Genomic DNA, 25,661 nt, shown 5'->3' with positions numbered 1-25,661 from the left:
GACAAAGTAAAAGTTAAGCCACTGAATAAATATGCACTCCAAAAAGTAACTGAAAAGTGCATGTTTTATATTCATTTTTAAAATTTCACTTTATCCAACACTCACATTTGCATGATCTCTGTTGACAGTACTATATTCTATTTACATTAAGCTGGCCTACATTCTGTGAAATTAGGCAATGGTTGCAGGTGATGACAAGTGGATTTCAGGGACAACGAGGTAGGCTATGGCTTTATATAGCCAATCAATTATCCACACTGCTCAGTCCTTCTACGTCACACCTTTTCTTTCTAATGATCGCAATTTTTTTTCTCCAGTTCCATCTTTTATCACACCACCCACGGCGGGCTACACCTTTTTTTTTCCGGGCCGTGCGGTCAACTCGTATTTGCGATATTTCCCACGGTGGTCGAGGGCTGTGAAGTACCCGCTTCACTTCCTCTCTGCCCATATTTGGCTGAGCATCGGTGGCGCGTGTGCCCAAGGAAAAGCATTTCGAAGGACTAAAATGAGCTTTTGTCTGTCGTGTGGCACAAGAAAAATACACAAACGTTGTTTCCACAGAAGTTGACTGCGCCACGTTTCCAACAAAGAAAAAAAAAAGAGAGAGAGAGAAAGAAAGAAAGAGAGAGATTCCTGCTTCAGCGACCGAGGCTGTGATCCACAGGAACTCTGACACACGCAGCAGCAAAAACATTTCACACTGGGAAACTGTCAGCAGACACAGGTGAGCTGGGATTCTTCATCATTTAACACCGTAGAGAGGAGGGGAAAACATATTGTAGTTTCTGATAATGAAAACAAATAACCTGCAAGAGCTGCTCTGACTCATTGCCTGTCTATTGAGGCTGTTTAATTGACACCTGTTGATCTGAATTCGGAAATAGTTAGAAATTATCTGTTTTTTATTCCCCCTGGTGGAGTGTAAAGTTGTGTTGAGACGCAGGTAGTCAGTGCACGACTGGATATATGATTGACATGTGATGGCTCTCCAGAGGGTTTAATCAGAGCTGTTGGACTTTTTTGTGAGAATATCATAAATGGTGCAACATGTAGCCTAAGCTGTCTGTCCTTATGACAACAAGTTCTTCTTCAGTGTTCATCATAAACAGCTTTTAAATATGATATTAGGATGTTTAAGTTGTGTCTGAGTGAAACCACATGCAGGCTGGCACACATTCTGGAAATCCATATCAGAGGAATGTCACAGAGGATTTACTAAAACTCTGACAGGAGGAGGTTGCTTCATTGTTTTTATTTATCATATTTTCATAGTTTGTTTATACATTTCTATTTTTTTGAATGCTCTCTTGTCATATAACCAATTATTACGCATGTTTCAAGGGCTAGCAACGCCCCACGCCCATCAAGAATCAAAACACACACACACACACACACAGATGCAGCACTGTAGCATCACATCAGATCAGATAGAGACAGAGCATGAAGTTGGCTCTCATGATTTGCTGTTTTACTTATGAGCCTGGTTACAACTCTCTGAAACATTTAGAGCCACTGCTGTGAGACCCTGTGTCTTAGTGAGATTACCTAAATAAAGGTTAAATAATAATTAAAACAATCTAATCTGCATGTTTGTTTGATTTTTTGGATAAGTTGCATTTCAAATTGAATAGATGGTCGGGTAGGTCTCTTGATCCTGATGTGATTGTAACCTCTGGAGCAGCTGACACAAAACAAGTGATGCGTTTCATACTATAGAAATCAATCTTGTGCAGCTGAGATGCTTGTGGTGCTTTCTCTCTCTTTCTCTCTCTCTCTCTCTCTCTCTCTCTCTCTCTCTCTCTCTCTCTCTCACACACACACACACACACACACAGAGACATCTCAGCTAGAACTATCCCCCCCCCCCCAGTGTGAGCAAGGCTGTAATTTACCTGCTATTTTAATATTGACAATTATGACAAGAGCAACAGATTAAAAAGATAATAAAAAGGATTTAGTTTCATTATTCAACAAGACATGGCAACTGTAGTCTAATAGAAGAGAAGCTGTGGTTGTTGTGTTCACAGTTTTAAATTGTGCAGCTCAGTGTGGCTCCTCTTTTCAGTAGAGTCTCCACTTTAGACCGATCATTATGAATCCACATGTCATTAATCAATCTTTTATCTACATACAGCAGATCAGGGGTCATTAGACAAAAATTTGTCTAAAGATTTCCTCTTCCTCCTCCAGAAAGGCATCATGATGAAAAGGTTATGGTAATGCTTCACAAATCTTGTGTTGAGTTGTTCTATTTCAAAGTACGCCATTTAATTATGGCATGTGTACGAGCGGTTGTATGACTTCAGAGCGTCTCTCGTATTGTAGCACAGTGTCTTATTCAGATTGATGTTGTTGCGTAAACTACGGAGGTGGCGTTATTGCTTCTGCATAAAGACTCAATGGATGTCTATTTTTGACAGTAGTGTTACAGCTGGAGTGAATGTTTTCCGAGCGACAAAGGATGTATTATCCGCGCTATAATGAGAAAGGATTTGTGCCATTGTTTAAGTTTTATATTTTTGTGCTTGGCTGTCAGTGATTTCCGCCGCCTGGCTGCGCCGCAGACGCCCCTACACACAAAAGCTCGCAAACCCGTCAATTCCTGGGATTTTCTCTGGCAATCAATTTCCAAGCCAAAGTGCCTGTCATGTGCCTTGACAACACAAACCCCGCCGGGAGCTTTTGGGAGCTGACGACCAAGATGCACCCGTGCTTTTCTTTGCTTGGATTAGAGCTGCCGTCTTATCTTCAGGTGCATAAAGTATAGGTCACACACACAGCAACGTCTCCACCTTTTCACATCCAATCCACTGGAAAGCCTGTTAAAGATTTCGCTACAGAAGTGGCAGCGGCGTGATCCATTTAGCCCGTTTGCCTCTAAGGGGCCAGTCACATAACGGCGTTGATGGCCTCTGATGAGCCTCTTGGCTCTTGGTCTTTAAAGGCTGTGGTTCGTATCATCAGTGACACCCCAGAATAATCCACTTTGAGTTATGATTTGAGCGTGTATGTCCTCGGGCTGACGTGGTTAAATTAAGTCCAGGTGGACGGTGGATGCGGAGGTCAGGGTGTGTGCAGTTGATCCAATTACATAAACTGTCAGTGTCATCATTAAAGGTTAATATTTCCCTTTCATTTTGGAGACTCGGGAGGAATGTGATGAATTAAATGCATTCTGCCAATTACACTGATGGTAAGACAAGGAAACATGGAAAATCATCATCTCTTCCACCCTCCTCCTCTCCTCCCTGTCCCTCCCTCGCTCTCTCCCTCCGTCCCGACCCCTTTGAAACAAGCAACAACACTCGAGCGGATGAAGCTTTCACGCTCAGACAGACACCTGGAGAAGAGCTCAGCAATGAGAAAAAAGACTAATGACTCAGAAAGGTGTGTTACTGAGGACCACACACAAACGCTAATCTGGAGTGGGCTTGAAGCTGCTAATGAGCGGCGGCTGCAGAACACAGTGTAAAACCCTGTTGCTTTATTGATCGGCTACAGTATCTGTGGCTGTGTATACTTTTAGAGACAGGAGGGCAAAGCAGGAAAGGAATGGGAAGTATAGGAGCAATAGTTCACACTGACACAAACTGAGATGATGTATAGATGGAGAATCATTTTGATATTCACCTGGATCACAGCTGTTTTTTTTTTTTGTTTTTTTTTTTTTTTTATATAGATGGTGTCGTCGGTCACAGTTGTGAAAGCGGGTAAAGGGTTCATGTTGACCTGTAGTGAGGGTTGTACTCCTCCACTCTGACCTGTGTGTATATGTAATGCTCCCCTTGTTTGGCTGCGTTAAGGTGAACACATTATAACATCGAGGGTCTCTTTTTTTTCAGCCTTTGTAGAATTCCATTTACCTGTATTTACCAGCTCCTTTTCCTCTGCTGTTACCATAGAGACACTCCATCCCTATCAGCAAGGCGCCTTTGGCTGCCGGGCTCATTGGCTCTCACAGGAGAGAGACGCTGGTGTGGTGAGCAAGTGTTTCCCTGGCACGACTTCGGCAACCAATGTAGCGAAAAAGGCATTTGCTTGGCTTTGACAATGTTTCCTTGGCAGCCGGCGCCACACCGGCGGTGGCACGTCGACCCGCTTTGTCACCGCGGGTTTGACGGCCGAGACGGAGTGAAATCCAGCTGGGAGACAACCACTCCTGTAATTGAAATGAGTTCACCTGGGAGACAGCTGCTCTGCGGTGTCTGTTAGCTGTCAACATGTTCGTACCTACCAGGCTGCCGGTATAGTGGATATGATGTGATGCCTTAGCAGTTTTCTTTTTTCCTCTTCTTTTATTTGTTTTTTCCCCTCTGTGTCACCATTTGAAGTTGAAAAAGAGTTTCCCTTGTTTTAAGCCTTTGGGTTTTTCAGAGGCACGGCCGTTTAAAGATGTCATGAAGGGAGCACTGAGCTGTTAACGCAAAGTCGCCCAGCAGAGCACCAACTGAACAAACTCACCTCACAAAACTGTAACCTTTGATGTTCCGTGACAAAGTGCACATCGATGCAGTTTTGTTTCAGCAAACAACCTGAAAACCTGTTGAATTTGGACTTTAGATACATACACTTTAAAGAAGAGATGCAAAATGAAACTGAATAAAGGTGACTCACATCTCTACTTAATTGTTAGTGCTTTAATGATCCTGGCCTTGGCTAATAACAGTTATAATAATAGTTATAATGATGATGAGAAATTGCCTCACTAAAACAAGACATATAGAATGACTCACCGGTTATAGAGTAACAAAAGACGGAAATTACAAAAGCATTATAATGTGTTATGTTATATGGGCTGCATGTGTATGAGAAAATACAATTCATGGTGTTTGGCAAAAAGTCACCCACCCACCCGGCCACCACCCGTCTCGGTGAGTAATGCAAGCCTACTCTACCAACAGACCATATAAACATTTCTAACATGAAAATATTTTGATTCTTGAATAAAGCACAGCAACGTGAGGAAGCCGCCAGTTGATTTTACATGTAAAAGCTGGAACAAACTGTATAAAGGACTTCAAAATGTGTTATATTAATAAGAAATTTTCATAAAGCTAAAGATGTTCTGATGCAGGAAACTCATAAATCAAGTCTGAGGACAAATCTGACCCTTTTAGCAGCAGGTGAAAACAGTCTCTCTCTCTCTGCAGTTTACCCCCCTGCTGCTTTTTTTATGTCTGTGCATAAATCCAAGTATCTAAACTTAGCCATTATACCTTCATGTTTATGACAGATTTCCCTGTGTAGGTCCAATGGAGATTGACAGCAGAGAGTGTCAACAACTCAGTCTCAAAGAGCCGAAGCTCTCTCAAGCCTGAGAGTGACAGTCGAAAAGCATACAAGTCTGCATCCATGCAGATAAACAGAAGGCTGCAAGAGGGATATGAAACTATTCCAATTCAACACCAGTTCACTTTTATTTATATGACAGTCCTAAGATAAGTTATCTCAGGGTATTTTTCATATAGAGTCTACACGGTGCTCTTTACACTGTTATTTATAGAGACACAACATTTCCCCGTGAGCAACAGAGGTAAGAAAAAACTTCCTGTGAGCCAGCGGAAACCTTGAGCTGAGAGACAGTTACACTACATCATGTCAACTTTTCTATAAATCTGACTCTGCAGTTTGAAACTTTTCTGATTAGTGGTGCCTTTAGTGTTGGCTGGTAAAAAGTAACTCTGTATAAAATGTGTCTTTCTTCTGATTAGTTTCAGGGAAGATATAATTGACAGCATTCTTAGTCTAATGTCAATTTCGTTTGGCAGCATATGAGACGAGCCCACACTTTGGTGATGATGACTTCTAGCTGCAGACCAAACAAGAGAGGCTTATAAGGTCACTGATGATAAAAACGTGTTCATAAGACCAGAGGAGGCATAAGAAGAACACATCCTGCTGATGTCTGTGCTTAATTTTTTAACATTATCAACATGCTGAGACCGAGAGAGAGAGAGACTGTGTTCCAAAGAAATATCCAACAGCCTGTTTTCTTTAACTTGCTCCAGTTGGACACGCTGCTGTGACAGCTTTAATGGCTCTGGATCTGAACAAGCACTGATTTGGATAAATACACCTTAAGTAGTTTTCATGTACCCAAATCCATCCTTCTCCTTTTTTTTCCCCAGCTCCTTTTTATTTAAGATTTCTTTTACATCATCAGTGGGTCCGGCAGAGTGGCACAGTGTACAATCACCGGAGTACAAACCGTGGTTCCTTGATCCGAGATAAATGGAAGGTGGTTTGTAAAAAAAGACGGAGGCAGCCCACAGGGAACATTTGCAGAGATGGAAAAAAAATCAGCCATTGTAATAAAAATCACTGAGGCCTTTTGAATAAATACGTTTTTTTTATCCAAGAGATTACACATGTTGAAAAAACACAGCTTGGTGAGTAACACTCCACGGTCAATTAAATCAAAAGCTAAAACAGTCATGGGTTTGAAGAGGGGAGCAGCCCATTAAAGCTTTCCACTCTGTCTTCTGTTATGACAATGACTTTAAATGTCTTCAGCTGACAGGGAAATGTGTCAGTATTACAGCATCTCTTCAAAATGGGAGTTACCGGAGGAGGTTTTTTTTACTCGTCGCTGCAGTTTTCAAAGATAAAAGCAGTATCACTTTGATGTTACTGACTAACTTCAACTAATTATCCTTTTGATTAGGGGGACATTACAGTGATGGATCCACCATCATTTGTTCCCTAGCTTACATGCTGCACAGAAATAATTGTCACTTTTTTTAATAATCTAATGATGCACCCTTCAGATACAGCACGGGATGGTTTTCATCATTGTTCTGTTTAGATTCTCTGGTGTTTTGCTGTTGTTACAAGATTAAGTCGAGTTTTATTTTTGTCTGTGTCCCTCTGTTATGACACATGAGCCTGTCAGGTGGACTATTTGATGTGATGTGTTCTGCGTTGTCACGCTGAACCATCACAGATTCAGACTCATTATGCAGCCAATGCAGCGTCATTTTTCCCCAGCTGCAGACTTTGAACCACTTTGCCCTTAATGTTCCTGAATAATGACAGAGCAGCTGTGAGTTCTGGGTGATTCTCTGCAAACCTCTCTTTAATGTACATCATTAATGAGCGAAAATGTGTGGACTGGAGCATCTTCTGGGTTGTTGCAGACATTGTAGGAAGATAATGGCCACTTCACCCTCAGGGTAGAGAGACACGGCTTCGGAGCATAGGTCAGAGATGTTAATGGAAATATGATCAATACATGTGGATGTATGAGGCCCACTGCACTGGTGTTAATGTAAGGAGGTAGGTAGGGTCACGACCTGGGTCGAATTAGACATGAGTTTAGAGAATGTAGGTTGAATGACATTCTTTTGAGGTTGTCCGTCCTTACATCCCCTCATTCTCATGGACTTATATCTGTAGCATCTTGACAGTTCACCTAGACTCACGGAGGAACCAATAAGATTTTGAAAATCAAAGGTCAAAGCTGTGGTGACCTCACAAAATATGGTTTTGGCCTCGCAAAAATGATGCCTTGAGGGACTTTCTTCAAATTTGGTACAAATGTTCACCATGACTCAATGCACTGATTACATTTTGTTAAATCATGAATGCAAGTGAGTCTCAGTTCAGCCCAGTACATGGATATTTGTAGACTGAATGAAATCTGAATGCACATCCACCAGCTTTGATTTGGAATAGGAAAGTGACATCTGTCATCTGTTATCACTGTCATTTTTGGGAAACGCAAGAAATCGCCATCGTGTGAGGTAGAAATAGAAATCTCAACAGTTTCCACACTGGGGGCGTGTTGGAAATGACACTTTGATGATATCTGACAGGGAAGGAGTATCGACACTCGAGTCTAAATGAGTAAAGTGTGGATACTCCAAGTGGATAACAGATGTCAGCCTCCTGGATCGATAACATACTGTCTTTTGGCTCAGACGGTGAGGCAACTCGTACCGTGAGTTCCTGGCTTGTTCTCCGAGCTGGAGAGATCGACTGCACGCTGCTGCTCTCAGTTCAATTGGCCGGGAGCACAGGATGACAGACGCCAATATGTTTCATTTTTCTGGATCCATTCGGTGCAAGCACTGTGTTTCAAAATGGGAAAACCTTCAACAACATCGTTTGGGAAAAAAACTAAATGAACGTCGCCTGTAAAATCAGCTCGGAGTCTGTTTCCATAAGCAGACGTAGCTAATTGTCCTCGGTTACAGTTTGCTAATAACAGTGAGTGACTATTGTGTCTTTTACTGGGTGAATAGTGGGAACAAGCTCCCAGCCCACGGTTCATCGCTTCTTTTTCCACCCAGATGTACAGACGCCGGCTGTCAACTCTTGAAAGGAGTGTTTGACTGTCTGAGTCTGTCTGACTGTCCTCCGAAACAACTTCTCCGTCAATCAAATCCTCCCTCTTGTGTCCTTGTCAGTCTTTTTTTTTTTTTGCTGCTCCGTCTCGTCCTCCTTCGCTGTCGACACACAAAGACTCTCAGTCATGCAGGTTTTCACGAGAAGTTAAAATGCAGAAAACTGGACCAGAAGGGACAAAGGTGGTTGGATTGGATTGATCTGACAATAAGCTGCTCCACTCTTCTGCATGGTTATGGTTGCTAGGCAGACAGACGTTTGAGCATCCTTGAGTGTTTTGCTGCAGCAACTAGTCATTTAGGCAGTTAATGACCTTACTGTTGGATTTTCATTTTTACTGGTAATGAATAGTGAAATTATTACACTGAAGACCATTACAGCCACAGCACCTTGACATGTTATGTTGCACTTTCAAAACCGATTCAGTTAATACATGTATTGTAGAGTTAAGTGACTGACTTCACTATTGAAACATAGATGTCCAGCCTTCTGCGGAGATTAAAAGGATTAACTACAAATAAAGGCTGACCTTTATAGGGGCATTGCAGAAAAATAAATAATCACCTGGCTCTTTATTTGTTCACATTGAATACAGTGTATTCCCATTGACCATTTTTACTAATGGAATACTTGGGCCTCTGTGGCTATCGAGCTGTGGTTATGGTTAACGGGCGGAGCTGATTTGATGCTGCTGCTTGTAGTAAATAGTAAAGTTTCCTGCATTTGCATTTTTTCTCTACCCTTTTTCTTCATCCTTTTTGCGAAAATGCAGTTTTATGAACTATCTTTGGGTTTTTTCATTCTCCGGCTCCTCTTCTGCGGGGGGAAGTACTGACAGAGCACAATATTGTTATGAGGTCATACTGTATAATTCAGTTTCACTTTAAAGACACCATGAAGCCAAAATGAGAGCTCACTTCATGGGCGAGTGGCTCGGAGAAAGGCGTCCTCGATCTCGACAAATCGCTTAGCAACGCGGTGCCAATCTCTCGGAGGTCGTCAGATGGGCTCAATTTTCTAAATTCGTATTTCACAGTCACGCTAAGCAAAGTGTACCTTCCCCCTGCAAATGCTCAGATAATACTCTGTTAAACCGTACCAAAGTGAAAAGCCGACGTATGTGAAAATCTGCAAGACAGTAATGATTTGATGTCATATTTCTGAAATCTAATACCTGTAATTCCATATATCTTTTAGTTGCTGATATGAACATGTATGATTTATTATTTCACACATTGACTGATGGATTTTTGGTTCTATTACAAGCAATAATAAAAGATTTGCAGATGTACGCTTGTTGGCTTTGTAGCATTTGGATGATGTGTCCTCATAGTTATTCTAAAATAACATTAGAGCAGATGAAAAGTAATCGAGTAGTGCAGTGGCCTCTTCTCCACTTCTGTTTGACCTCACGTGTGTGTGTTCTTGTGTAGCATCTTTAACATCAGTTGTTTGCGTAGTGATGTCGATACCTCCCTCAGTTGCTTCAGTGCAGCTCCTCTCCAGGTTCTTTAATGTTTCATCAGTTGAAACGGATGATTTGTGTCCAGCCAACCCCACGATTAAAAGCCAGGAACCACAGTTTAACTTCCACTGTGAGAAACTCAGCTTCTCTTTGTCTCTGTGCCACTAAATGATCCTAATTATTCAGTGAAACAGTACAGCTTTGCAATTAATGTCAGTTACAACTTTACTGTTTGCACTCAGAGATTGAAAGTGTACATTACTTAATTAAGAGTTAATAAAAAGTATAATTTTATATCATGATGTTACTTTTCTTGCACAAGATGATACCACATTTTTTACCAAATGAGCTCTTGCTCTGCAATTCTTTCCCACATACCACCTATATAGACTTTTGCATATCTTTATGTTCTCTGTTTTCAAATAACCTGAGCTGTTTTTTCTAATATATTCTGGGCATAGCTGTAGGATTTGTATATGTTTTCTGTCTTTTTTTTTTACCCTGCAGAGGTTCCAGGTCTGTGATTAAAACACTTGGGAAACATTTCTAAACATAGCTCCTACTTTGCTCTATATTTTTCTTTCCATGTAATTGCAGTTTTTTTATGAAGTGGCTATTAGGCTGCTCTTTTAGCCCTCAGTGCGTCTTGATTTGCATGTTCTTTTTTTTTTCTTCTTTTTTTCTTTTTACAAAGCCTGTCCCCAAAAGAATAAAGGTCAGGTGACTGTGAACCTACCGGACTAAAAAAGGTGGGAGATAAATTGCACACCCCGTAGCATAAGTGAGATGCAGACAGAAATAGAACACACCTTCTGCCGAGGAAGAGTATAATTATGTTAAAAGAGCAAGAGGAGGAGGGGAGTGATTAGGCAGCTGATTAGAGCGAAAGAAATCCCCCCCAACAACTGTATTTCTAGTTTCATAAACACAATCCACACAGCTGATATTAGATGTATTTTCACGTTCCTAGAATAGAGCTTTTTTCCAATCAGTCTCTGGCAGCTGAGTCTTGATTGTTTGCTCTTTTTGTGTTTTTTTTCCCCCCCCAACAGTGAAACGCCATGACGACGCTGCTGGACCTGAAGAGTAGCGTGCTGCGGCAGGTGCAGAGGAGCCAGTCGCTGAGGAGCCGCAGGGAGCCGACGCCGCCCACCGCCAGCAGCCCCCTCACACAATGTCCTGAACCGTTACCTCGCAGGTGAGTCCGTGGTTTATTGTTTATCACAGGATCCTCGTCAGTCCTTACAATGCAGCTCAGGAGGGCGTCCAGGAGCACATTCACACACAGGTAACTGCTCTAACTGCTTTCCAGGAGTTTTTCAGAAGAAGGGTTTTTAAGGACATTTGGTGCCTGGTGCTGTTTCCTTTTAAACAGGAACTATGCAACATTTTTACCTCAATTAAACGGCTTCGTAGTAATTGTGATGGTTAAATATATGACTTATAACCTGTTATGAGGGAGAATGGAGGCTCTCTGCCTTCCACCTAGCATCTCTGGGCCGCCCCTGGTGTCCTAGATCTCATTTCGGTGGTACCACGACACAATCCCGCCCCATGACCCCTAATCACTTCTTTATGACAGATAAGACACATCGTAATGCGTATGATAAATAGCGTTACCCACCGCTTACTTTCTCGCCGGCTTCGTTGAAAACAAATGCACATGGCCGGGAGGAGGGTTAGCAAAACAGCAAAAAAGCAACTGGACATACTGTAGTTCCCCTTTAATATAAATAATTTTAGTAAGGTTTCCATCCTTTCATCCAGTAGCTTTCCCACTTGTGTGCCCCAATAGACAACCTCACACACTCACATTCACACCTATGGACAATTTACCTAACCAACTAACCTCAATCAATCTATTGTCCATGTATTTGGACTATGAGAGGACACTGGAAAGAACCCACACAGTCTCAGGAAGAGCAACTACACCCAGAAATGCTCCCAGGCACAGGGATCCAATGAAGATCCCTTTTTACTGTGACATGACAATGCCCTCCCTTTACTGAGGTTTTATGTCTGTAAATACTCAGCTCGAACCCATTAGATATAAGGTCATGATGTACTTTCTGCTTTTACTTTTAGATAACCCTGCGAGACGAGACATGAATTAAAGCTGCGCTCGAGTTTGAGGAAAAAGCAGGAGGGAGGCTGTTTATCAATGTGTAACTGTTTGTGGAAACATAGTGTCTGGCTACAGTTAATATTTATTTGAGTGTTGCCATTTAGGACAAGTAATGGCTTTGATAATGAGGGGCTGTTTACAGCAAATTAAATCGCAGTCAGTGCACCTCAGAAAAATAATGACAGCCTTTAAAAAAGAAAAAAGGAAGCACATGCCCACAAGCAATAATTCTTGCCTGTTATTCATTTATTTCCACTGGCCGTCCCGCTGAAGCCACAGGTCATCATTTCTTTTCGACCAAGTGTTTTTAATGTGGTTGGCATTTATTCCACAGTTGTGACTTGCTGTGCGGAGGCCAAGCGCAATCTGCCCCCAACCCCCTCCCCACCACCCCCAACACCCCGAAGGACACATCAACCTCACTATTACATGCACAGTCAGGCTCTGAAGGGAACACAAATGCTACTTTCTTGTATATCAGTTTACACCACATGGTTTCATGTCCACGTGTCGCCTTGAACATACGAGCGCACCGCGGAACAGCACGCCGCTGTTTGAACGATAGAGACAACTTCATGCATGACACATCAGAAGCGCTAATCGCCTTACACATGTTTATGGGCGCGTTTCTGTCTCGGACTGTGGAAACGCACATCAAAGTTATGTGTACAGGGGATTAGATGAGTCTGTGCACATCAAAAATACAGCAAGACATCTTACAGTAACTCACACACAAAGCAAAACACACAGGAGGAACCAAAGAAACGTATGGTACTCTCAGGAAACCTAACTTGTATGATTAGAAACATTAATGAACCCAGTTTTCTGGTACATTGAACTTGAGCTGAAACACCTGGAACATTTCAAGAAAACTGATGTATTTAGATTAGATGATATGTAATTAATGTTATTTTAAATAAATGAACCCACAAGCTCTTAATATGACCTCACATGACTTTTCTCCTTTGCTCCTGTTTTAATTACTATGGCCACCAGAGATAGCCCATCAATAAAACTGTAACAATTGGTTGTAACTACAGAAATAGATGGCCACCCACAGACTGTGAGGCTCAGAGCGGGCTGCTTCGCCACAGCCGTCTAGGCAGAGCCCAACTCCACTAAACTGTTTGAACAAAACTGTGCATGTGTGGAGCGTAGAGTTCGCTGCATGCCAGCTTGTAGCAAACATAAGGTCACCCGCCTGTCACTCAAACTGACCACACCCTCTCTCATGCCAGAACTATGAGTCTTAATTAAAATAAAATGGGTGAGTTATATACAGGTTTACTGGTGTACAGTTGTCATGGTGAAGGACATTAGCTTTTTTTTTGCACCTGGCTGTAAACAAGTTTATCTGTAGTTGGACATTTTAAAGGTGTACAGAAAAGAAAATTGAATTTGAGCCCACTCTGGATCATAAAATTAATGTAATAACTCATCTATCAGACGATGTAGGCCAAACTTTGTGCAAAATTCTATTTTTGAGTAAATCCAGGATGAAAGTGTTTTGTTTTTTTTTCGCATTGGATAATGTAGGCGCACGGATTATACGTCAGCCTGTACACGATTCACCAGCCACTGATATTGGATCCGTAATCCGTCATTCAAACGTCTTAGACAACACACACACGGAGCTCGAGCTCGCCCCAAGCTTTGAATATCCCGCCTGCTCGATAACGACCAATCAAATTCGTTTTCCTTACTCGGGTAAACTCGTGTTGCAGCTCGTGACAACTCGGCGCGACAAACAGGACAAACGGCCATTTCTGTACACCTTTAACATGGGGACTGACTCACCTTTGGAGCTGCCATCTAGTGGCCGGTGTAGGAACTGCAGTTTTATGCACTTGTTGGGTTGGGAATCGTTTTTTAATAGGATTTTCTGACATTTTATTCATCAATAATGAACATTTTGAAAATAGTTGTTTGTTGTAGCCCCATTTGACAAACCTTTATCTTCCAAACGGTCCATGCACAGTCAAATAATCTCAGCCTCTTGGATAGATTGTGTGAATACTCATTCTTCTGGCTGCATATGTAAATGAAATGAATGTTCACAGTTCTGGTTTACTCTAGATGTTACTTTCAGACATAAGACACAACTCACAATGGCATATTGACATAAGAAATATAGAAGAAGAAAAACAATAAAGCTACATTTCTTAATCTAAATGTTCAGTTCTTTCACCACACTTGACTGAGCTGCTCTCTGTTTATCTTTTATGTTTCGTTATATGTTCATGTAAGTCTCTGTACACATGCCGTGTACTGTATGTTTGGCTTGTATTTGTATTAATTTGCATAAGCTAAATGACCTTTATGTATTTATGTTTGTATCTAATGTATTTGTGTAAATGTACTGTACAAATTGTGTATATGTATAGTGTGTCATAAGTACTGTATGTTATTAGTCTCTGTTATTGTCTGTTACACGTTAAGTTTTCTTCTATAATGTTGTGTAATGTCTTGATTTGTGTCTTGTGTCACCCTCACTCTGCTCTTGGAGAATAAACACAACTCAACACATTTTCTACCTCGGTCTGAATCTTGCCTGATACTTCCCAACATTTACAGCATTTTATTTTTTGTTGAAGGTTTTGTAGGAGACACAGGTAAAATAAATCACATGATGTTGTTTTTTCTGGCTTGTTTTGAAGCTTCATCTGAAGCCAAAAGTAATAGTATGAACCTGAGGTTTCTATAGCAACCTAAACACAGGCCACTGCCACAACGTGAACTTGTACTTGTAATGACAACCATGTCTATTTTTAACATGGAAGTTAACCTCAGATGCTGTGTTGAACACTGATCATTCTTGGATTTGGAAGATCAACGTTAGACTACAGAGAGCCTCTAGGGACATTTTTTATCTATCTATATTTATTTAACGCGTGTTATTAACACTGTCTCGGTATGATTTATTGATTTAGCATTTTAATTGTATTTTTTGATGCCGTTGCTCCAGCAGGACCCCGTTTGTGTTCTTCATTAAAGCGTGATTTGAACTGTCAGTATCTCACCTTTTTCTCATTTCCCATGCCAGCTCCCTGGTGCTGCAGCCCTCACACTGAGTCTCAGTCGTGCACACACCCTGAGCGCTCATCATTAGAGGCAGGCTGTTGATCTTTGTTATCCGTTCAGACTGCTGCTCGCCCGCCTGCACTCTCACTTTAATTGAGAATTTGCAAATGAGGCCGTGTAGATTCGGGCTCTGCTCGGCCCACTGTTGTTGACCCAGTATTGCAGTCGGCTGTCAGAGCCGAGCTCCCTGAGCACAGACCGGCACACTGGAGGTGAACTTTTGAACTCGTTTGAGCGAATTATGCTTTTACCTCGATGTGAGTGGGGTGTTAAGTCTGTGGAAATTCACAGACACTGTCAGGGAGAAGCTTCACCAGATCCATAGAGATTTATATGCAGATGAATGTTTTGGTTTGTTATTGTCTGGTTATTCCACTTGCATCTTTATCAACAACGGTGGACTTCTATCTCACGCTTCACTTCACTGGGCTTTGAGTCGTGAGCTTGCTGCAGTGCCATTAATGGATTTGACTCCTCACTGTCGCTGTGGCGAAGCTCTTAATTTTTTAATTAATGCAGGGAAACGCAATCAATTTAGAATGACATTAAACGGAAACCCCAAATGCACATGCAGTTACAGTCATTAGCGGTATTAATATTATGAATTTCAATGAGGCTGATGTTATTCCATAACAAACCTACTGAAAAAAAAGCAAAAAAAACAACGTCTGTGTAGTTTCTTGATTTAGCTCCCTTCTCTGTTGCCAAAGGCCTTTTTTCAGTGGCGGATTTACTGAGTTTTGATACTTAAGCGCCAGCCAAGAAGTGTAAGTTGTACAAAACGACTCCTTCCCACAACTACAGCTTTAATTACCTACAAGCACTGATTAGACTTATCTAATATCTGTATGATAATAGTTGATCATAGTTTAAAAGCACTTTTCCTCAAGATTTAGAATAAATGACTTGAACTGTGTAGAAAAAAATGTACACTGTTTAATAGCTGCCATAAACAGATTGTTGTACTGAAGGAACTCATTACATCTTTCACAAGTGTGCTGGCTCAGTGACATGTTTTCTTCCTCAGCTTTAAGTGAGCAGACATATGGGCATTCAAACATCTATCTATAGGATCAAGTCATTGTTGATCGTTGGATTTGGATAGGATTTGTTGACAGTGAGGTAAATATAGAACATCAACAGCTTCATACATTGGGAGAATAGAAAAAGACATGTTAAGACATGTAACCCTGAGGGAGCAATATCCCATATACTGGCTTAACTTTCACTATATGACACTATGCTGTGAGATACAAGGTTTTTTTTTTTTTTTTTTTTTATCTTCACAACATGTCAGCTAAAGCACTGTTATTATGGTGTATATAACTAAATAAAAGGAGAAGGAACATTTTTTCTATCTTGAAGAACTGTATAGGAGATTTGCATCAGAATTTCCTGTTCACCCGTTTTTTTTTTTTTACGATGGGGTTAAATCCTCAGTCAGACACTGACCTGCGCAGCGAGGCAGTATATCAGCTGTGAAACCCAGTTGCGAGGCACCCATGAGGGGACCCGGGTTGGGAATAATTTCCCACCAGGCCCAGTGTTCAGCGTGTCAGTGTTTCTAGCTGAGAGAGAGAGACTGCTGTTCCTTTCACAGGTTATTGAATGGAGAGATTGTATCAGAGCTATTGCGATCATATCTCCACGCTGAAGCCTTTTCACCTGAAGTGTTCTGCTGCTTAATCAAATGTGTAATTATAGTAAAACAAACTATCCCGTGTGTGGTATTGAAAATGAGGAAGCACATGGGAGGAGGAAGGGGGGAGGAGGAGGGGGGTCTTGTCATGGACACCCTTGGTTATGATAGGGAGCTGCAGGATGCTGTCACGCACCGACAACCGTGATGAATCCGATTTTAAAAAACATTTTATTAGAAAGCATACAGACGTCACATTGTCTTTCATGCTGTACATGACAGTGACGTATGCACTATTAATTATGCACTGCCATATTATATTGAAGTTTGAAGCGAGGGGCCACTGTCACCTTCCCACTCCCAGTTAGTCATGTTTGAACACATATTTAGTCGGAGGGAAGAAGAAGTTCACAGTGTTCGTGTTTTTTTATTTATGTTTTCCCTCTGATTTACTCTGCAGACAGGAAAACGTAATTGGGGTGTTTGAATGAATTCAGAAAATGAATTAGAATAAAATGACAGTGGGAAAAAAAAGGGGGCTGTTTCCTAGCAACGTCAAATCAGTTTGTTATTCTGGTGGCGTGTACGTGCATGTGTGTGTGCAAGGAAGGGAGAGAGAGAGAAAGGTTAAAATACATCAGCATCATTTTTTTTTTTTTTGGTGTATCAAATCAATACTAAACAGGATCTCCATCATTTGGGTTTCATTTCTGCTTTTAAACTCGTCGCCTCAAAGCTGGAAAACTACAGTAAAAATCCCAGACTGTCTGGACAAAATCCTCAAGCTGCTTGACTGACAGAAGCTGGGATAGATTTGTAGATGGACGAATGCCCTGGATGATTGAAGATGGATGTGGAGAGAACTGAGAGTCTCTTGATGCAAAGTATTACAGTCAAACAGAGCTTATTTGTTGTATATGTGCACAAATGGGGGGGGGAATAACAGCCTCCAATCTCTTTCTCAGTGGAACAGGCTTTGTTTGTGGTCTCAAGAAACACAGACCAAGTTGATTCAGATGAAAATAACAACTCAGTTTTTGTTTTGTTTATAGCGTCGTTCAGCAAAGTCGACAAACACACCAGCTAGTCTGAAAAACGAAGGCCTGGAAAATAGTTTAAAAAATGTCCAAAAGCGACAGGTTTCAGTTTGGCTTGAACAAACAAGTTGTCAGAATGATGGGTAAGTTGTGACAAGCACAATGAATCAGTGAGTAATGACGGATGATGATATGTTGGAACTCAAAACAATCAAAATCTTAGTTTTTTAAAATGAAACCCAGGCACCTTTTTCATAAAAAATTTTAAAAATCAGGCTTTTGACGGCAGTGAAACCTGGCCATCTCTCCCAGCATGGCTGCCATTAGGCTTCATCAATACCTCGGGGGTTTGCCATCCGCTCCCCCACCGTGGTGAGAGCCAGTGGGTGCCGGGATGGGCTGCCACACGCCTGCTGTCATGCGATGACGCTAATGAAGGCGCGTGAAAGGCCTCTGCGGACAGCTCCTCTGCATAATGTCGTGTGAATGGCTGAGGGATGGGAGGGTGGAGACAGAAGCCATGGGTTGGGGGGGTTGGGATGGTGGGGATGCATTGCATGGCGGTGGACGGCGGCGGCGGCTGATCCCGGCAGGTTCTGTCACGGCTCACGTCAAAAGCTGCTGTCTGCCTGCCCCAGTGATTTCCATACAGGCCGGGAGGAAGATGCCCAGTGAGAGATTTGGGAGGTGAGGGTGTAGGTGAAGGTGGTGGAGGTGGTGGAGGGGGGGAATTCCCAAGGTGTTCAGACAGCTATACTCCTTCCCTGAATGTGCCTGTATCACCATGACAACAGGGGCCAGCGGGAGTCCAGGGGATTCACTCACACCTGGAGGAGGAAACAGAAAACATCATTTGCATTTTAGCACACGGCTCCGCTCATCATCATCATAGAGCAGATTAAGTTGCTTCATGCAGAGAGCAGACATGTCGCATCACTGAGAGCTTTTGGTTCCACAGCAGCTTTTGCTTTTTCTGTCAGTCAGAGCACGAGACGATAAGACGATAAAGAGCTGGATGGACTGCAGGTGATGGAGTCCAGTAGTTCATCATGAAACGGAAACAGATCGTCTATATTGACAGACGCTTCCTCCGAAGTGTCTGTAAACAGGTTGTGGTGTGAACCCACCAGTGTCACCGGATCCCACTGTGTTTTTAATAACCATCCAGAAATACTCTGATGAATACTGCATGCATTTCACCTCACGTTTATTTATTTATTTTTTTTACATTTTTTTCTTGTAAATTAACATCTCCAAGTGTTTCATCTCTATTTTTAGAGATGAATTGTCAATCAGCTCCCTCTTCCTTGGCAGGATTTCCGAAGAGAGCGTGGAGTTCTTTGAACGTATGAATGCCATCCTCCAGAAGCAGGAGAACATGCAGCGGGCCGCCCAGGCTGAGGTAACCCTCACCCTCACCCCCATCACCCCCCTTACCCTAAAGTCAACCTTTGCCATCTGTTACATAATGTAGCGAGCAAGGCCTCGGCGCTGTCACTCAGCACCGTCTGTAGACAGAAGGACCAGGTTGAGTCGGGGGCTCAGATGACTGGAAGCTCAGCTGTGATGAGCTGCTGTCGGGGGGCTGTGTTCCTCTCCTCCTGCTGCCCACTGCTAACAAGGCAGTGATGCTTTTTGAACATGTTTGCTGAGAGAGGTGGGCGACTTCTATTTCCCAATGCATATCAGCAAAGTTAAAAAATAAATTATATATATATAATGGATGGTGTCCATCAAAAACATAAGGACCGTCTACACCACATGTCAGGAAACAGAAACAGATTGAAGTTCAAAGTTCAAGATAAAAGCTGAACTTATATTTGTAGATGTGTGAATTTTTCTTCTTTTTTTTCAGCCAGTGCATCAGATTGAGATTATGACAACAAAAGCTATAATAAAGGCAGAAAAAACAGTGATTCTCTCTCTGGTGTGTGGCTCCAAATTAAAAATGCAGTGTTTAATTAGAGTCCTTTGTACGATACCTGGCTCTGAGAGCTCAACACACTGCTGCTCGGCAAAAAACACACATGCTGTGCATTCACACAACACAACCAACAAACAGTATTTGCGGTCAGGTTGTGTATTTGATTGTGTTGTGAGTATCTGCAGCAGTTGTGTTGTCAAGTATATGTTGTGATACATGTTTTGGCAAAATTTGGCCATAATCCCTTAAGTCATAGCAGTAGGTTTGTTACCTTTAATTGTCGGTGCAAGCTGTTTCTAGAACAGCGGAGCAGAGCCGTGAGCTGCTCAGAGCTACGCTACAGAGGTTAATGGGATTTCTCGGTCTCCCTCATCAAACTCATCAAATACACAATCCAACAAAACGCTCTGGTGGACAATTTGTGACCTACACATTCACCACGGATCATTATGAGACAGAGTTGTTTTTCGAGGCAAACCAAGAAGTCAAAGAAATTAGCCTCCGTAGCGTAGCTCTGAGCAGCTTGCAGCTCTGCTCCGCCGCTCTAAAAATATCTTGCAACGACAATTAAAGGTAACAAACCTACTGCTATGACTATAGGGATTATGGCAATGGGCCAATTTGCCAAAATGTAGAACAATCTCTTTAAGTATTTATGACGTATTTTTTCCCTACACAGTGACTGAATACTTTTTCCACCACTGGCAGGCAGAATGATATAATAATGACATACAAGGCTTTACACGTGTACTAATGGTTAGTGAGTATGTTAGTAGATGTTTCATAAAGTACTTGATTAACAAGCAGGAACTACCAGAGTTTACCATGAATTGCTGTAATTATTAAGTGTTTGTAAAACACTTATAACTGTTAACCATTAGTACATGTGTAAACTGTATGTGTAAAAATAGTTTGTTAATCATTATTTTCACTTTTATAAGTGAGCTAATATGTATAAATATGTGTTATAACCTTTATAAATTACATATAAATTAGTATTATTAATGTAGGAAGAATGCCCCATAAATGATGAATCATGCTTAACATTGTGTAGTTATGAAATCCTCCTCCCAGTGCTGACTCAGGATCAGCTGTCAGTAATTCTGTGCCGTGCTATGACCTCAGCTTTTTCCTCCTTCCATTTCTCTGTGCAACCAGCCCCGCAGAGAGTCTGGTTTTGTCGTGGCTGAACTGGTTTTGTCCCCTCACAGTGCCAACGAGGAGCCAGCACAGTGCCGCCGCCCCAAGAGCATGTGGACCAGGCCTTTATCCCCGACAGAATCAGCAGGACAGAGGTGCGTCGGCTCAGCTTGTCTGTTTTCATCGTGTGTCAGCGGGGGATTCAATTTTAAAAGTCACAACAACAGAACGCAGTTGTGTGTGTTTTTTTATTATTATTTATTTATTTGTTTATTTATTTATTTCTTGATCCGTGCTTTTTGAAGTGCAGTGGAGCGGAAAGCATGAAGTCAAAGGAACACCAGCTTTTATTTTTGAAAGGTTGTTATTAAGTGGAGTGTGTTTTCATGTAGCTGGACCTGCTGTACGAGGAAGCTGTGTACACGGTGGTCAACCGGGTGGGAGTGGCAACGCCGGAGCAAGTCAAAACTGAAGAGGAGCTGTTTGCCTACCTGCTCAAGGTATTCATCCATCCATCCATCCATCCATCCTTCCTTCCTTCCTTCCTTCCTTCCTTCCTTCCATCCATCCATCCTTCCTTCCTTCCTCCCTTCCATCCATCCATCCATCCATCCTTCGTTCCTTCCTCCCTTCCTCCCTTCCATCCATCCATCCTTCCGTCCATCCATCCATCCACACTTCCTTCCGTCCGTCCGTCCGTCCATCCTTCATTCCTTCCATCCTCCCTTCCTTCCTTTCTTCCTTCCATCCATCCATCCATCCATCCTTCCTTCCTTCCTTCCTTCCATCCAACCATCCATCCTTCCGTCCATCCGTCCGTCGTTCTTTCCTTCCTTCCATCCATCCATCCTTCCTTCTTTCCTCCCTTCCATCCATCCATCCATCCATCCATCCTTCCTTCCTTCCTTCCATCCATCCATCCATCCACCCATCCATCCGTCCGTCCGTCCGTCCTTCCATCCTTCCATCCATTCATCCATCCATCCATCCATCCATCCATCCATCCTTCCTTCCTTCCTTCCTTCCTTCCATCCATTATTCCATCCATCCATCCAACCTTCCTTCCTTCCTTCCATCCCTCCATAATCAAGGACACATCACTCATCAGCCTGTTTCCTGAGCTCTATTAAATCTCCGTCACCAGCGCTGATGATCCTCGAGCCTCTCGCTGTTATTTGTTGTGCAGGCTGTAAAAATCTGAGCAGATGCTCGCGGCTCAAACCTGATCAAACATCAAAGCCCAGTCACACTGTGTGCTGATATTCAGCTGTGATATTACATTCATTCATATGATGTCATGCCAGCGATTGTTAGCCTCTCTTATCCCTGGAGTGGGAGTCTCAGGTGCCGTCGGGGGCCTCTGAGCACAACCAAGGATCTCATAAAGGGATTTAAGTGATGCTTTTTTGTACTTGTGTGTGACAACACTGGGAGCTGCACTTTTTTTATCTTTCTAGTTCTTACTTTGATAGAGAAAGAAGAAAGCAGAGGGTTTCCATGATGTTAATAAAGGTTACTGTTGCATGAAAAGCTTTCCTCATGTGCGGCTCTGTCTCTCCAAGGTGTTTGATATGGGCGAAGAGGAACATGACATCATTCTACAAAAAGTTCAGGAATCCAAGGTAAGTCACAGTGTTCAAAACTCACACATTATTGAGGAAATCTGGGTTTAAAGTCTGCATTGATGTGCCTAACCTGTAGTTATAGAAGCCATTATATTGTTACATATAGGAGATTTAGTTCCTATTTTATAGAACAGAGTGAAAACTCCTTGATATAGAATCAATTATTCTGAGTGGAAGCTGAACACCGACATAGTTTCTGTGCATTTTTCATGCTGTTTCATTCTGTACAATAGGCCACTGTGTAAAGTACTGAGAGTGAATACCAGAGAGGTGAGCAGAGGTGAGAGAGAGAATGAGAAACCTGTGAATACGCTGTTGTTGCCGATGCTTCTTATGTGAGAGAGAGAGAGAGAGCTCTTGACTTTGTTGCGTTACTGTGCGTAGTGAATGCGGACGACACAAAGCCACACAATGACAGTATAACAGCACTCTCAGGCCCCCTCGGACGTTTGACTGTGTCGACGGCGTAGCAGCGATGAAGGGAAATGTCATGTCGGTGTTGTGTCGGGGACGCTCCAGCTGATGGGTTGATTGGCTTTTGGCACTTTGTTGATGTTTGTGCTTGGAAAAGGTTCACAATACATTGGGAAAAAAGTAGTTTTGATTAGGAAGTGGTACAGTTAACTCTTCAAATCCTGTATTAGTTTCTATTAATCTTTGAATTTTAGTTGAAATGTGACAGAAGTTAACACAGATTGATAGATAAACAGGACTCAAGCAAACTTTTGATAGATTATAATGGAAACCAGCTGGTTGAATTATAAGAACTTACATTTCGATTTTAAAAACACTGCAACACAGTATTATTCATATTATTCTGTGGTGATCTTTGATAATAAGTCTGATACATCTACAGCCTGTGACTCAAGGTGAAACCTCAGAGTCATTATCCTTCATAACATGCACAATAAGCTGCTGTGGTTTGTGTTTCTGTGCTTCATCTGGTATTTTTTTATTCTCATGGTCACAGTCTGAACAGTGCCGTGGTAACAAGGTGAACTCATGGTGTGAAGAGCCACAGTGGGAGTGCGCCGATGTCCTCAGAGAGTTCTGATGTAACATATCTAAAAACCTGAAAGCCTCATTTTGAAGGACTTTGTGTCTTTTACTTGACTGTCAGGGACATTTCAGATCTCACTTTAAGAGCCGTTTCAGAGCTGTTTGTGACCACATGGAAAATATTTGACCATGTAAATGTTTTTTGGTTTTTTTTGTCTCTGCTGGTACATCGACTTTTTCTGCATTGTGACTCACAAAGCCGGTCTGATGACTGATGGAGCACAGAGGGATAGATTTTTTTACATTCTCACTACACAATGCATGCTATTTTCTTAAATAGAGTCACAAGAGACGTTTGGTATGGACATGTATTGTAATATATTCAGTGAATGACAGTGATTTGTTGCACAGCACAGTCTCTAAACAGGCTGTAAATTTCTTTGTTTCCTTCACAGCGAGCCAGTTTTTCCTTGAGAGTTTCTGTTATGAAAGCAAAGAATCTAATGGCCAAGGATGCAAATGGTGAGATGTTACTTTTTCTTTTTTTTTTTTTTTTTGGTAATGGGAAACAAAATAGCCCTGTGAATTACACCTCGCCCAGCTGGAATATGGATTTGAAGTGTTTTAAATGGCGTTTACTCATTCAAGTGATTCACCTCCACAAAAATCAGTTTCCTGGGTTGTGATTGTGTGTCAAATTACTGCGTTTTATTTCACACACATGAACAACAATGTTTCATTGCTTTGGCAGATACATTCAGGTTTAGAAAGATTTTATTCTAAAATGGGAAGGTGTTTTAAATCTGTATTTAACCTTGATCTAGCTAAGGCGTATCACTGAAGTGAATATCTCATACACAAACCTTTTCATCTCTGTGTGTGCAAGGCATGGATGCAGTAAGTTGTTATTTATCAGATGGTAATAAGCCTCTATATAATATGGCTCACCACACATTCAACACATCAGTGATACAACAATACCTGATAATGATTAATGAGCTTTTTTAATTTCCCTTTCACCGCAACCGGTCGCAATCGCAACAATTACACTGATGAGCACTGATTTTGGATCCCTTCATCTTGCTGGAGACATGAACAGCTTCAACCTCCGTCTCTATGTCGCCCACAGGGTACAGTGACCCCTACTGCATGCTGGGAATCCTGGTGGGACAGAGCCCCCGGGAGATGGAGGAGAAGAAGGAGAGAAAGTTCAGTTTCAGGAAGAGGAAGGAGAAGCTGGAGAAACGCTCCAGCACCAAGGAAGTGTTGCCTGCCAGGTGCATCCAGGTGACCGAGGTCAAGCCCGAGACTCTGAACCCGGTGTGGGACGAGCACTTTGTGTTGTGAGTTTGAACCTTTTTGAGGACACGCTGACGTGCGTTAGGGGAGGGATCCACAGTTTGACAGCAGATTACTATCTTCTCTCATTATGGATTTAATTTGGTTGTTTGTTTGTTTCTCACAGTGAAATCGATGATGTGCACAACGACCTCCTACATCTGGACATATGGTAAGACTAGTGAATAGCTGGAATTGTCAGAGGAACAATAATCTTTGTTTTCTAATGTTATTGATAATACATCAGGTTGAACTTGCAGTAATGTTTTTTCTTGATGGGTAACACAATATTCAGAATATATTTCAGACAAACCAAAAAAAATTAAGCTGTGTCTTCTTATTTCACAGTCATAAGTACTTTCCAAAAGTTTGTTCAATTATTTTTCCTACCATAATGTTAATTTCCATGCAAAGAGGAGATTTGTTTTTCGAAGTGGATGAAAAAAATGTTGATTTCAGTTTTTAGTGAAGTCGACAATCCAACAGTTTTGTTTATTAGGTCCTTCTGCAGATGAAGTAGCCGTTCAATCTTCATATTTCGGCAATAAACTGAAAAATGTTCCCTTTTGGCTTTGGAGCAGATTTGAGTCACAGTCTAGTTGGGGAGTCATTACCCCAGAAGATGTTATTTCTCAGCTCTGTTAATTGCTGTGGAAAGATAATGAAATGAGATGTTCTCATAGGGAATGAGATGCAGTAACATCTCTTCTCTTCAGGGATCACGACGATGACGTGTCTGTGGCCGAGGCCTGCAAAAAGCTCAATGAAGTCAGTGGGCTTCGGGGGATGGGCAGGTAAAGCAAACAACATGGTGTAATCCTCAATTACCAGCAGTGCAATACAGTTGAATGATATTAGTGTCTCCTTAACATCTCTTGTGGGAAAAGCAGATGATTTATTTGGCAGCTTTATTAGTTTTTTATTTCATTAGTGCAATTG

General features: G+C 41.9%; 1 protein-coding gene across 1 annotated transcript in view; it reads left to right on the top strand.

Annotated features, from left to right (window-relative positions):
• The first annotated feature begins 433 nt into the window (after positions 1-433).
• Positions 434-25,661, top strand: part of baiap3 (BAI1 associated protein 3) — a 37,195-nt gene continuing 11,967 nt past the window's right edge. The window contains exons 1-10 of the mRNA XM_085783815.1: positions 434-727; positions 10,867-11,012; positions 19,011-19,098; positions 20,832-20,915; positions 21,153-21,260; positions 22,323-22,382; positions 23,840-23,906; positions 24,514-24,727; positions 24,850-24,894; positions 25,439-25,516. Of these exons, the coding sequence (XP_085639941.1) occupies positions 10,876-11,012; positions 19,011-19,098; positions 20,832-20,915; positions 21,153-21,260; positions 22,323-22,382; positions 23,840-23,906; positions 24,514-24,727; positions 24,850-24,894; positions 25,439-25,516 (881 nt within the window). The 5' untranslated portion in view covers positions 434-727; positions 10,867-10,875. The remainder of the gene's footprint in view (positions 728-10,866; positions 11,013-19,010; positions 19,099-20,831; positions 20,916-21,152; positions 21,261-22,322; positions 22,383-23,839; positions 23,907-24,513; positions 24,728-24,849; positions 24,895-25,438; positions 25,517-25,661) is intronic.

The sequence above is a fragment of the Trachurus japonicus genome, chromosome 8, assembly GCF_045865225.1.
Source record: "Trachurus japonicus isolate A0001 chromosome 8, Traja_1.0".
Taxonomy (NCBI): domain Eukaryota; kingdom Metazoa; phylum Chordata; class Actinopteri; order Carangiformes; family Carangidae; genus Trachurus; species Trachurus japonicus.
The sequence above is the reverse complement of the archived record's forward strand: the minus strand, read 5'-3'. Positions and strand labels throughout refer to the sequence as shown.